Source organism: Pyrenophora tritici-repentis, chromosome 3, assembly GCF_003171515.1.
Source record: "Pyrenophora tritici-repentis strain M4 chromosome 3, whole genome shotgun sequence".
Taxonomy (NCBI): Eukaryota; Fungi; Ascomycota; class Dothideomycetes; order Pleosporales; family Pleosporaceae; genus Pyrenophora; species Pyrenophora tritici-repentis.
The window spans coordinates 1,553,297-1,565,859 of NC_089392.1; the positions used below are offsets into that span (position 1 = coordinate 1,553,297).

General features: G+C 52.6%; 6 protein-coding genes across 6 annotated transcripts; 4 read left to right on the top strand and 2 right to left on the bottom strand.

Annotated features, from left to right (window-relative positions):
• Positions 1-680: 680 nt before the first annotated feature.
• On the top strand, positions 681-1,767 carry PtrM4_079600 (uncharacterized protein; the record flags this gene model as incomplete). The annotated part of the gene is made up of 2 exons (XM_001940845.2): positions 681-691; positions 741-1,767. 2 exons carry the CDS (start codon positions 681-683, stop codon positions 1,765-1,767), a joined length of 1,038 nt encoding a protein of 345 aa, XP_001940880.2.
• A 1,152-nt stretch (positions 1,768-2,919) lies between these two features.
• Positions 2,920-3,315, bottom strand: PtrM4_079610 (uncharacterized protein; the record flags this gene model as incomplete). Its single annotated transcript, XM_066106390.1, has 1 exon — positions 2,920-3,315. One exon carries the CDS (start codon positions 3,313-3,315, stop codon positions 2,920-2,922), a length of 396 nt encoding a protein of 131 aa, XP_065963328.1.
• An 886-nt stretch (positions 3,316-4,201) lies between these two features.
• PtrM4_079620 (uncharacterized protein) lies at positions 4,202-4,861 on the top strand (the record flags this gene model as incomplete). Its single annotated transcript, XM_001940846.2, has 1 exon — positions 4,202-4,861. One exon carries the CDS (start codon positions 4,202-4,204, stop codon positions 4,859-4,861), a length of 660 nt encoding a protein of 219 aa, XP_001940881.2.
• A 781-nt stretch (positions 4,862-5,642) lies between these two features.
• PtrM4_079630 (ubiquitin carboxyl-terminal hydrolase 2) lies at positions 5,643-6,778 on the bottom strand (the record flags this gene model as incomplete). Its single annotated transcript, XM_066106391.1, has 4 exons — positions 5,643-5,649; positions 6,048-6,178; positions 6,262-6,597; positions 6,743-6,778. The coding sequence occupies 4 exons, from the start codon at positions 6,776-6,778 to the stop codon at positions 5,643-5,645; spliced, it is 510 nt and encodes a 169-aa protein (XP_065963329.1).
• A 1,113-nt stretch (positions 6,779-7,891) lies between these two features.
• Positions 7,892-8,209, top strand: PtrM4_079640 (uncharacterized protein; the record flags this gene model as incomplete). The annotated part of the gene is made up of 1 exon (XM_066106392.1): positions 7,892-8,209. One exon carries the CDS (start codon positions 7,892-7,894, stop codon positions 8,207-8,209), a length of 318 nt encoding a protein of 105 aa, XP_065963330.1.
• A 311-nt stretch (positions 8,210-8,520) lies between these two features.
• PtrM4_079650 (AslA, Arylsulfatase A) lies at positions 8,521-9,834 on the top strand (the record flags this gene model as incomplete). The annotated part of the gene is made up of 3 exons (XM_001940848.2): positions 8,521-8,790; positions 8,841-9,446; positions 9,496-9,834. The coding sequence occupies 3 exons, from the start codon at positions 8,521-8,523 to the stop codon at positions 9,832-9,834; spliced, it is 1,215 nt and encodes a 404-aa protein (XP_001940883.2).
• Between the last annotated feature and the right edge of the window lie 2,729 nt (positions 9,835-12,563).

A 12,563-nucleotide genomic window follows, 5' to 3' on the forward strand; every position in this document is an offset into this window, starting at 1 on the left:
TGTTTGGTGCTGCCTTCAAGGCCGCTAGTCTCAGCCCTTCTTTCCGTGTCAAGGAAATCCGCGACTCAGACATTCAAGGATACAACCACGGCATTCAGTACTCGTTCAACCTCAAGGATCGCGACCAGAAGATTTTCACTCCTACCACCAAGCTTGGAGCGACCAAGGATCTCCCTTTCCAGATGATGGGCGAGTTCGAGTTCACAATATATCAGGCACTGCCCAGGGCTAATGGCGATGTTTCCAAGGAGCCCACTCTTCGATTTTCAAGCGGCAACTTGACCAGGGCTGTCACCAAGATGATTGACGAGGACAAATGCGACCGCCAAAGCTTCAACAACTACGTCCAGGTTAGGCTAAGCCCGATCACTGGTACTCCTGAAATCGTTTCAGCGTGGGTAACGTGCGAGACTGAGGAGGCCAAGGGTGGTATTGTCGATGGCGTCAAGAACTTGTTTGGTATGGGTGGCAAGAAGGACCAAGAGCCGCTCAAGGAGGGCGAGAGCTCCTCTTCATCTGCTTCGGCGTCCTCATCTTCTTCTACGTCATCCTCGGCTGATGCTGAGAGCACCGATGCCGCCAAGCCTGACGAGAAGAAGATCAAGACTGTCAAGTCCGCCATCACCTTCGATGTCGAGCAGCTAGGCTACAAGAAAATTCCTCGCAAAGAGCTCAAGAGGATGCAGGACAGGTGAGTTTGGAACTTGATATAGACATTGGAAGCGTGCTAACGTAGATAGGCTCGCCGCTTTTGATTCGTCGGACAAGTCCCGTCGTCTTCGGGAAGAAGGCTTGAACTCGCTAGAAGCTTTCACTTACCGTGCACGCGATTACCTTGAGGATGAGTCCTTCATTGGCGCTTCCACAGCAGCTGTCCGCGAAAGTCTTGAGAAGGCACTCAGTGCTGCTTCCGAATGGATTTACTCTGAGGGTGCAGAGGCAGACGAGAAGACGCTGAAGAGCAAGCTCAAGGAGCTCGAAGATATCGTCAACCCTATTCTCAAGCGCAAAAATGAGGCGGCCAAGCGCCCAGATGCCATCAAAGACTTCAAAGACACGATTGCTCACATAAAGGAAGTCATCCAGCTTGTTGACAATCAGATCAAGACACAGTCATATGAAAGCTCCAAGAGCAGCGAAGCAGTATCGAAAGCGTCGGCTGAAGCATCTGCCTCTCCATCATCGACGGAGGCAATTGATGAGCTAGACGAAGAAGTCGATGCACCTGCACAGCCCGAGATTACCGAAGTCCCCACTGTCTACACCGAATCCGATCTTACGACAGTTCAGGAGGCTGCGTCCAAAGCCCAGGCCTGGATAGACGAGAACGAGGCTAAGCAAAGCAAGCTTGGTGCAACCGACGACCCAGCCTTCACAGTCAAGGACATCGCGGCTGAGAAGAAGAAGCTGGACGATGTGATTATGGACATGATGATGAAGAAGATGAAGCACTTCAAGCCCCCGAACCAGCAGAAGCCAAAGGCATCCAAGCCCAAGTCCAAGTCGGCAAAGGGAAAGAAGAACGCTAGTAAAAGCAAGAAGGCAGCTACAAAAGAGACGGATGCGCCTGCCGCAGGTGATGGGCCGAGTCGGGAGGAGTTGGAGGAAGCGCTAAAGAAGGCTGGCGTCAACAAGCCTAATGGCGATAACAACATTTTGAACAAGCTTAACCTGGACAAGGATGCAAGTGAGGAGGAAATCCTTGCTGCGATTAGCAAGGCTACAAAGGAGGGCAGGCTGAAGGATGAGGGGCACAGCGAGCTATAGGCGATTGATTGGAGTAGAAGGATGCAGATGCCAAGAGATCAGACAGTGTTGTACTAAATGGGCCATGTGTATACCAAGCGAATGCGCCTGCACAAGCATCGAGATTTAAGAAGTTTAGGAAATTTGATTTTATCAATTCAAGCGACTTTTTCCATGTACGATGACAACTACTGGCTGACTGCATGAAAGCTGGCGGCTCTTTAGTCGTGCTCACTCTTTTGCTATGCTAGTGTCAATGGGCTACGGTGAGCTCTCCGCGAAGAGTCATTTGGTACATCATGTGCATTGTACCACGGTGACAGTCGGTGTCTTCGGACCAGCAGGAGTCACATGAGACTTGGAAGACGTTTTACTTTTCAGTCGATAGCTGGACGCATTATAGCCTCACTGTTCTCTAGCAAACCTTGCCTGCCCCTCGTTATGCGGTTGGTAAGTTTGTCGCAGCGCTCTTGGCACGTCGTGAGCATCCGCCGCCCCGCGCGCGACAAGCAGTCGAGGCCTATCAATGGGAGCAACCGCCAACGAACAGTGGTGCGCTATCTGGGATCCATATCGCACCAGGCTTCACAGTTCACATGGACAATGTTGTACAGCAAAACTATGGGGCCAGGATGGACTAGATGCCGTTTCTACACATTTTCGGTTACTCCCAACGACGGCATGTGCTAAAAGTCGGTAAACAAACGCCAACCTCTTGACACGTCGCCGACGCTTGCACTAGTGCCCCAGCCTCGCATATGTCCAGTGCCACATCAGTCCGTCTCAACTTCAGAGGGGCATCCCTGGATCCCATTGTATTTTTTTTTCTCAACCGTCCATATACTCGCGGACCCTGAAGTTGCACAAACACAAGCACAGTTGCACCATCGTCCAAAAGGCCGATATTCCGAGCATGACTACCATCCACCACCCCGCTCCTCAGTCAGGCCTCACATCCTTTGCTGTTTACCAAGACCCACACGATCGCGAACCCATGTCACCTACCGAAATATATGCGGGGGATGACTCCTATCACTCTGAACGCTCGTTTGCAATGACCGACGACGTTGCACACAGTATCGAGCTACACAACAGTCCCGAAGACGAGCCACAGCCGTACCGGAGCTCGTACACATCGCGAAATTCTGTCTCGCAACCACGGCCGTCGTCGCACTATAGCTTCGTGTCCGCCGTGCCCTCGGATACGTCCATCTTGTCTAAATCAATGCTGCCTGCCAATGAGGCAGGTGCGCGAGCTCGCAAAGAGCGTCCGCGCTTCCGGAATAGCGAGTCGGGACGCAATATCCACATGTCGTCGCCACCGCCGGTGCTCGCACACCAAAGCTCCCACGAACGGCTAAAGGGGTCCTTCAAGTTGACGACGCCGATTAGGAATGGAGGAACCGAAACACCCGGATCGAGACAGTCCGGATCGCGAAGAAGGAGCATACGGGAGCCGCATAGCCCAAGGCCGACGCCGACGCCGACGCAGGCTCCGCTGGTCCTGCTGCATGTCACCATCTTGCCCATGCAGTTGCCGTATTCGCACGACATCATGGCTAGGATCATGCCCGATTGGCTGGTGGAGAACTACAAGCTCTTGGAGGAGAAGCTGCAGGACATTATCTTGATGCGGCGTGGTCTCCTCATCCCCCACCCGCGAGACGAATACGACCTACTCGAGGAGCGCATACTGGAGAGCTTGGAGCTCAAGACGCCCCGCATTCTCCCGTGCGGCCACTTTGTACCACCCGAGGACAACGACGACCAGGAAGACGATGACGAGGTATCGAGCGTGGCTGACGAGACGACCGGACGAGGCAGTCGCATGAGTGGAGGCACACTGACCGAAGCGAGCAACCCCTCCGTCAATGGTGACCACAGCACGTGCACCGACTGTCACCGCCAACTCAAGAAGCCAGGCAAGGGCATCGGTGCCGGTACACGCAAGTGGGACATCAAGATCTACGCCGCCAATGGACTGATGCGAGCTGCGGCATGGACTGCGTGCTGGAACGACATGGAGAGGTGCGATGTCGAGATTCACCCCTGGGTTCCGGAGGAGGTCCGCAAGACACTTGAAAAGCGAGCACAAGAGGAACTGGAGGCAGACAAACGCAAGGAGATGTACACCGTCGAGCTTCAACGACAAATACAAGAAGCTGCCGCGAAGACAAAGATTCTCGAGGAAGAGGCAAAGGCAAAGAAACGCCAGGAAGAGGCAGAGCTTCAGAAGAGCTTTGAAGAGGCTGCTGCCGCGTTGCAACGAAGTATCGAAGAGAAGGCAGTGGAGAAGAAGAGATTCCAGGAGGACCTCGAGACAAAACTCCAAGAGGCAAAAGAAGCTGTGCGTCTGGAATTAGAGGCTAAGGCTCTCGCCGAATCAGATGCCGTCGCTGACCGCTTCCGTGCTCTGGAAACGCTTCTCAAGGAAAAGGAAAGAAATGAGGCTGCCATGCATGCTGCATCTTCCCAGTCTGGAACTTTACAGGTCCCCCTCAGCACACTGTTGAAAAACTACTTTTTCGTCCTCTTGGCCGATAAGCGCAATCTCGTCATCATTCTGCTGGGTGCTGCTGTTGCATACCTGTCGATGAACTTGACTTTCGGACAGCAGGCTTCATCTTCCCAGATGCTCGAATTGCCCAACGAAGTCGTCATGGCAAACATGCCGAATGCCGTCACCGCTACTATGACTGCGACTTCCTACTCCACTCTGACTGTCACCGCGTTCCAAACCGCGGCCGTCATGCAGGAAACTGCCGTACCCGTCGCAGTCGTCGCAGAGCCGGAGATTGGGATCCCTGAGGTCGTTCTTCCAGAGGTCATCATCCCTGAACCCAAGGTTATCGATGCCGTTGTCGAAGAGTCTCCCATGCCAACCACCCCTGCCGTTGAAGAACAAGAAGAAGCCCTTCCCACCAGTCCAGCCGTCGAGCTTCTCGATCCCGTTGACCAACCTGCTCCTGTCACGGAACTCAAAATGGAACTCATCACTTCTTCCCCAGTCGTCGAAGACGTTGCCAATATCAGTCACGTACCCGCCATGAAGGCTTGCGTGCTAGAGCCCGTCTTCCAACTCGGTCCTGCTCACTGCGCTGCAAGTGCACTTTGAGCTTCTCTTCTCCTCTTGTTCATTCTTCTCCTTTGTTGTCAATTCAACACGCTTTCAACGTCAACGTCTGAACGTAGCTATATGATTCTCCTTTTTCCTTTTTTTTCTCTCTCCCAAACATGGCAATGCCATGACATACCATGCCTCTTTAACGACGATTATGTAGCGCGCATCCTCGTAATGATATCCCCTTTGGTGCTGACGAAAGTTGCATCAAGCTGTTTGTCAGATTGTGTTTTTTGTTTGTTTCTCTCCCTTTCTCAGCAGGACAGGATGTTTGTTGCGGAAAGTTTGGATTTGAGTTTGAGTTTGATTACGACAGTTGTTGTTTTGCATAGTTTGCACGTAGATGGAACTTGTAGATGGCTTTTTGTCGATAGTAAATACCAATCAATACCAATCACTATGTCAGTGCTCACTCTGCTCTCTCTGTTCTTGTGGTTGAACATGTCAGGACTTGAATCATCAGTCTTTTGCGTATGCTTTCTAAGTCTCGTGGTTAAGTCTCGTGGTTTAATCATGACCGCCTTGTATTCACAGCACAGCGTAAATGTCAAAGTATCCACCCTATCGAATAGTGTGGTATTCGTTATTATCGTGATTATACAACATCCTCATCTCCTCTCCCTCCTTCTCCACGCTCACAACAGCAGTACTTCGTACACATACGCCCGCTCAATCCTCGGCAATCCCCTGCTTCCTCGCCTCCTCATTCCTCTTCTTACTCCTCACCACCGCCTCCTCAACCCACGCCTCATACTCCTTCTCTCCCTTCTCCAACTTACCCGCTACAACCGCCTTCAGCAGCTCGCCCACAAAGCCAACGAAGTTATGCCGTCTGAGCGAGTTCTCCCACAGCCAGCGAGCGCGCTTATCCTCCTGCTCCTCAAGCTCCTCCTCGTCGCCGATTTCACGGGCGCGGATCCGCAGGTCGCGACAGCATGCCATGAGGTTGAAGCGGATTTCCGTGGCTGGGTAGCGGGCGATGCGGCGCTGGAGGACGGGTATGACTTTGGCGGGGAAGTCCTGGGGCTTGCAGGGGCCGTGGGATATGGGGGCTGGTTGTAGGCCGTCGAGTTCGTAGAGGGTGTTGTTTATGCTTGTGTAGCTGTGGATTTATATGTTACTTTCTGGGTGGGTGAATTGAGAAGGGAGAGGTTGGAAGGTAAGGGAAGGCAGGACTTACGCGATAAAATGGAATACATCGTCGTCTTCGGTTGCCGTACGCTGTGTCTCGTCGACAAAAGGTGAGGAGCGCGCAAACGAGTTGTGTGTTTCGCGGATGAGATCGGAGTTTGAAAGCGTTTCTCCTCGCAGCTATTATGTATCCAATGTATGTCAGTCTCTCATGCGATCCGGAAGAATACATGTCCCTGCATGTCTATTTTTTTCTAACGTACCTCTGGTGGGAAATCCCCCGCAAACTCCTTGAACTCTTTCAGTTCCTTCCCAATATCCACTTCCTCCTCCCGATTCAACAACAGTGACACAATCGCTTGCGTACCACATGCATTCTGTATCGTCTGCGCGGGGAAAAAGAGGGTATTCGCCGCCTCGTAGTCGTACGTCCCATCCTTGGGTACATCACTCGGTTTCTCGCCCGTCGGGTATTTGAACAGGAAGATGACGCCGTAGAGTGTTCCCAGTGCTTGTAGGTCCGCCGGGTCGAGCGTGGTGAGCTCCTCAAACTGTACGTCTTTTACGCCGAGCTTCTCGATGAGGTAGGTGAAGACGCCCTGTTTTGTGGTTTAAGCTTGTATTCAACTACATGTCTTGTTTCCTTCCTTTTTGCTACGTGTTGCGCGCGTGTAAAAGGCGGTAATGCAAGCAAGACTAAAAGAAGGAAACAAAGTAGAAGGAAAAGTAAAAGAGGAGTCCTACTGCATCGGACTCGATGGTGTTCCAGCCCCCAGACATGGTGGGTGGGTGGCGCCGTCGGAGTGTTCTTCTTGCTTGTTGTTTTGCGCGGTCGATGGCGCGGTTGTTTGTGGTAGGCGAGTTCGAGCTGTTTGTCGAAATGGTCACCTACGCCATTGCTATGGACGCCTACCGCCGGAACAAGACTCGGCCCGTGTTCGGAATGGTTCCGAAGAGTCTCCCCCACTTGGAGACTGGCTACATGGGATTTCCTAGTTTACGTTAAATTTGGACATGGAAGTCTTGTGGTGATGATGGCCACGCATCATGATGAAGATGGTGAAGGGTTCTAGGTGGAATTTTCGTACTTTTCTACGATAATGGGAAGTGTTTCTGTCACGTACACGGCTCTTCATGTATAACAAAAATGACCTCGGTATTCGATGCTTACGAAACAATCATGCGCACTCACCTCTGCCACCAAACTCTGAATCTCCCATGCGATACACAGAAAAGACACTCAACCCATCAATGTCATAACCGGAGATGCACGCACACAACGCTAGCCAACCCATCCTTAATTACGCATGGGCCCCCATCTCAGCCAGCCTCATCCAGGCCATCAAGGCATCCACATTACGCTCTTCCCCGCAATCACTAGTCATCTAGCCGAACCTTGTCTCTTTCCGCTGCCGGTAAATTGCATGGGCTAGACGTGTACCGTTTCCCTACTAAACCAGCCAGATGCCGAACAGAGTAGGTTTGTCGAGTGACGGCATGTGTCTCCACCTAGTCCCGATGATGGTCAACATCACGTCTTATTTCCGCCTTTCCATCTAGATGTTGGATTAAGTCTTTGGTGACGACTGGTGAGGTTGCCGTGTGATAGCAGTGTCCAATAGGATTGGGGATTAGATGGCGCCGTGGGGCGCATACTCGTCGGGTATGCGATAGCCAGCCTCGTTTTGGTCGATGTGCCGAGCACGCAATGGCGATGTCGCCTAGCGACATTAACATTGAGCTGACAAGACAAGCTGTCGCTGAACAAGGGAAAAATGGCTGTGACGACAAGGCGTCGGGCGTAGACTTATATTGTATGGGCTTACTTGACGTCCGTCAGCGTTTTTGCCATCCGACTTTCCGTAGCCGTTCTGGTGAATCCATCCCATCACCATGTTATCAGAATTCCTACTCTTATTGTCTTCGGCTCTAGCCTCTCTCCTTGCTTGCTCAGACCCTGCTATTCCTCCTGTTAAGCGTCCAAACTTCATGTTCATCATAACTGACGATCAAGACTTACACCTTTCCTCTTTGTCCTACCAGCCCTCTGTGCAGCAACACTTTGGTAACCAAGGGACCTTCTTCTCTAAACACTATGCCACCGTCTCTCTGTGTTGTCCATCGCGCGTATCGCTGTTGACGGGGAAAGCGGCACATAATACCAATGTGACTGATGTTGCTGCTCCGTATGGTATGTTCGACGAAATCTAGGCGGTAGGTGACCAGGAAAGAGAATTCAAGGAAGGCTAATGATGATGAGTATAGGAGGATATCCGCGCTTCGTCGAACTCGGGCATAATAACGCCTATCTGCCTGTGTGGTTGCAGGAAGCAGGATACAACACATATTACACAGGCAAATTAATGAATGGACACTCGACGACAACCTATAACACGCCGAGAGCGGCGGGGTGGAATCAGTCAGACTGTATGAGCAGGGGATGGAAAGAAGAGACTTTGTCGAGTTACTGACGATGATCAGTTTTGATTGATCCGGGAACGTATGTCTTCTACAATACCAGTATGACGCGCAATAACGAGATGTACAAGTTCTTTCCTGGGGAGTACTCTACAGACCTAATTTCGAAGGCGGCTGTGGGATTCTTAGACGATGCCATCGCTGCCGCATCTGAGCGCCCGTTCTTTCTGGGTGTCGCGCCTGTGGCTCCTCATTCAGAAACTATCATTGACCCGAGACCTGCAAAGTTCAACCCACCTGTGCCGGCAAAGCGACATGAGCACCTGTTTCCCAACGTGACGGTACCGCGAAGACCCAACTTCAACCCGGAAAAGGTGAGTTGGTTGCAAAGTCTTGGAGATGTTGTCCCTTATTCGCAAGCTAGCCCGGAACAGCGTCCTACTTCAAAACGCTTCGCCAGCTCAACCAGACCGAGATAGACTACAATGACGCATGGTACCGCAAGCGCCTCCAATCTCTCCAATCTGTCAATGAGCTCATCGACTCCGTCATGGACCGATTAAGCGCAAGCCCAGAAGTCCTAGAGAACACGTATGTGCTCTACACCACGGACAACGGATTCCACATTGGGCAGCACCGACTTGGTCCTGGCAAAAGCTGTGGAATCGAAGAAGACGTCAACATACCTTTCTTCATTCGGGGTCCGGGCGTCGCAAAAGCCGCAGTCCAGAACATTCCATCCAGCCACACGGATATTGTGCCAACCCTATTTCATCTGGCGGGGATACCGCTGCGAGAAGAATTCGACGGCGGAATTATGCCTGTGACCGAGAGTCTGTTGGCGCAGAATGCAAAGAATGAGCATGTGAATATTGAATTCTGGGGAAATTACCTTGTGGAAGGGAATACGTTCTACGGAGCAAGCTCCTACCTGAATAACACGTACAAGACGGTACGAGTCGTGGCAAGAGAATACGATCTGGCGTATACGGTATGGTGTACCAATGAACACCAACTCTACGACATGAAGGTACGCGTACTCGTTCTCTCTAACAGTGGTCGTCGACTAACGAGACTAGAACGATCCATACCAACTCACCAACCTCTACGGCACAAATAGTACCGCCGTCAACAACTGGCCCATGAACAAACTTGCGTCCAGACTCAACGGTCTGTTGCTCACGCTCAAGCGTTGCAAGGGCCGCGTATGCACAAGGCCGTGGGAGACGCTCCATCCACAGGGAAACGTGCTGAGTCTTGAGGATGCCATGGATGAGCGCTATGATGTGTTCTATGGCGAGAGCCAACACCTCGTAACCTATACGGAATGTGTTATGGGCCAGGTTTTGAGCGTCGAGGGGGCATTGGAGCCGGTGGTTTGGCAAGACGAGTGGGATTCTTGGAGTTGGGCGACTTGAGAATGAGTAACATTGGAGTAACGAGTATTTCGTGTTGTTGCTGAGGTCAGTGACATTCCAGTCGCAAATGTGATGTGTACCAAAATGGGCAATGGTAGAGTGTAGCATACGGTATTGGACGGGCAATCCTGGGGTTTGGCAAGCAAGTATTGGCCCGGCGTGTTTGTATGGAGGGTATAAGTCTGTGTGGGCCAATGGACGCGTCTCGGCGGACCAATATTGCATACATGGTGAAGATAAATGTCCAAGTTGTCTAGATTGGGAAGTTGGAGTCGATTGGCAAATGTGCTGTCGAATTCCATGTAAATCCAACGTGTAAACGGCACGTCCCGTCACGGATGATGTTGGCCAAGTGCCGATGACACCTCACCCTTTTCCTCGGCGGTACATTGGGTAAATCATCGGCCTTGGGTAGTTCAATGCAATCCTAGACGGGCTGAGCGATCAACGAAGACTACGTTTCAAAATACCACGCGTTGCGGTGGATTGTTGCTTCGCGCATGCCCCGACTATCCCGCTGACGCGCAAATGACGATCGATCCATTTGGAGCCTATTCGGGAGAAGACAGTCCGGGGTTGAAAGGGGTTAGGGTGTAGGAAGGTCAGGCTGAGCTTCTCCAAATTGAAGGCGCTGATTCATGCAGTGAACGGATCACATTGCGACGCGTGGCGAGGCTGGATCGAACCTGTCAAAGTGTGGTGGGGTGTCGGAAGGATGTGGTCCGCGACGAGGAGCAAAAGTTTGGTTGAATTTGCACCAGAAGACGCACTAGAAGAGGGATTTGAAGCTTCGGAGGAGCAGCCTCGACGCTTCAAGAGGCCGGTGGTGCGTTAGTTTGTCGGACACGTGGTGTGCTAGGTGGAAAGTGTATAGAGGCATATGTGTGGATCATATGGTTCGGATTCGGAGCTTGCTCCAGCATTCGGTGGTATACTGCCGGGGCGCGGCTGGCTGTCACGCGGCATCCGCATCGCCGGATCTTGAATTCAGTGCCGCCTCCTGAAGTGTGAATTATCAATGGCCTTATCAGGCTTAGGCGACGATGGCTCAGGGCTGCACGTACCAGCAGAAGCAGATCATTGCAGCTCGGCCGGGATGGCGGTCAGAGACACTAGTAGGAGGCCCCCACGATATGGGCAGCACTGCAGTACAGTTGAGGATATGTGCAGTAGCAGTTGGAGGTCTGGTTCTAGAATATGTACCAAGGCTTTGTCGGTGACGAAATCGTGTCTCGGGCGGTTCTGCTCGTGTTGATGGGATCACGTCAAGTCTTCCGTGGCCGTCTCTCACGGCTGTGCGGCTCGAGGCGAGAGCTCGGTACTGGTGAGGCTGTACCGGTCTGGGTAGGCGCGCAGGCACAGGTGCAGGGTGGGCCGCGGAAAGAGGCGGAACGCTCGGTGTATCGTGGGCAGGCACGCGCGCGCATTACTGGCGAACAAGGCAGCGGCGAACGAGGGCAGAGGCGCAGAGCGGCGGAGCCCAAAGCTTCTTCCAAGGGAGCGGAGCCGCGTCTTCGCAACAACGGCGGCGGAAATTTCTTATGGGCCATTCTCTCGCTGGGCAACGTTTACTTAGCTAGGCCTTGAGTAGACACTGCATGCAATGGCAGATTAGCACCTCTTCGCTTGCCCCTGTCGCTGCCAAACCAAGGATGCCGCTGGCTGGACGCTGGACGGCACGCACCAATGTGCCCGGGCAGAAGAGAGCTATGTATTAGCTAACGTGTGACAAACTCGATGATGCACCATGCTCTCGCTCTCGCTGCAATGTCGGTGAGAGTGTTTGCACCCGGGAGATTTTCTTTCCTTCTCACCCTGATAATGCTGCTGACTGGCGAATATGCCGTGAGCCCATAGTCATGGCCCGTGTGTCCAGCTAGCTAGGTACACCTGCACACCTGCACCTGCCGCCCTGCCCTGCACGCAGTCTCTCGTATGGATGTAGATCCCAGCGATGCGATCCTTCTTCGACTACGCCCAAACTGGCCCAGGCAGGGCACAGAGGGCCCGTCTCGCGACCGTTTCCAAGATGCTACGCGACCGCCACATCCAACCTTATTTTCGCCAACAGAGACCGGTCCGGTTGCTGCCACCACACCAGCGCTGACCACGTCCATGGTGGCTGGGGGTGCTCGCAAGCAAGCACCAAACCAGGCAAGTCCGCGTCCAATTCAAGTACCGTCACTGGCTATACTCGTCACTAACCTGGTTGATGAACGCATGGCTGCAATCGTCGTCGAAACTACCCGCTACCCGCGCAACGCGAACCACCTACCTGGAATGACATCAAGCTCAGGCCTCAATCTTCCTCGGCCCTTTTGTCATCACTTGCTCACTGAACAATTACCGTGATTTGCTTCATGTCTCACTTCCCAAACGCTCTTCGGAAATGTTAAATCCGCACCACCGAGCACCTTGAACACCTTTCGCGACGACAAGCAGTCATGGCTCCAAGTCGGTCTAGTCCCGTTTATGGCCTGTACGTAAAACCACCCCGACGGGACCTTGATAAACAATGTCTTGGTGGGGTACCCGCCTGTCATTGGCTGGAAGCTGCGCTATTCTTGGTAGCTCGTCCGCTCCATCACATGGACCTCCAGCTAGGGCTGAGCTGCCCATGCCCTCCCTAACCCTCATCCTGGCTGAACATTCTTCACTTCACTATTCGCTTGCATGCTTGCTCTTGTCTGACCTTTTACTCGTACCATGCAACAAAATCCTGGTGTTTG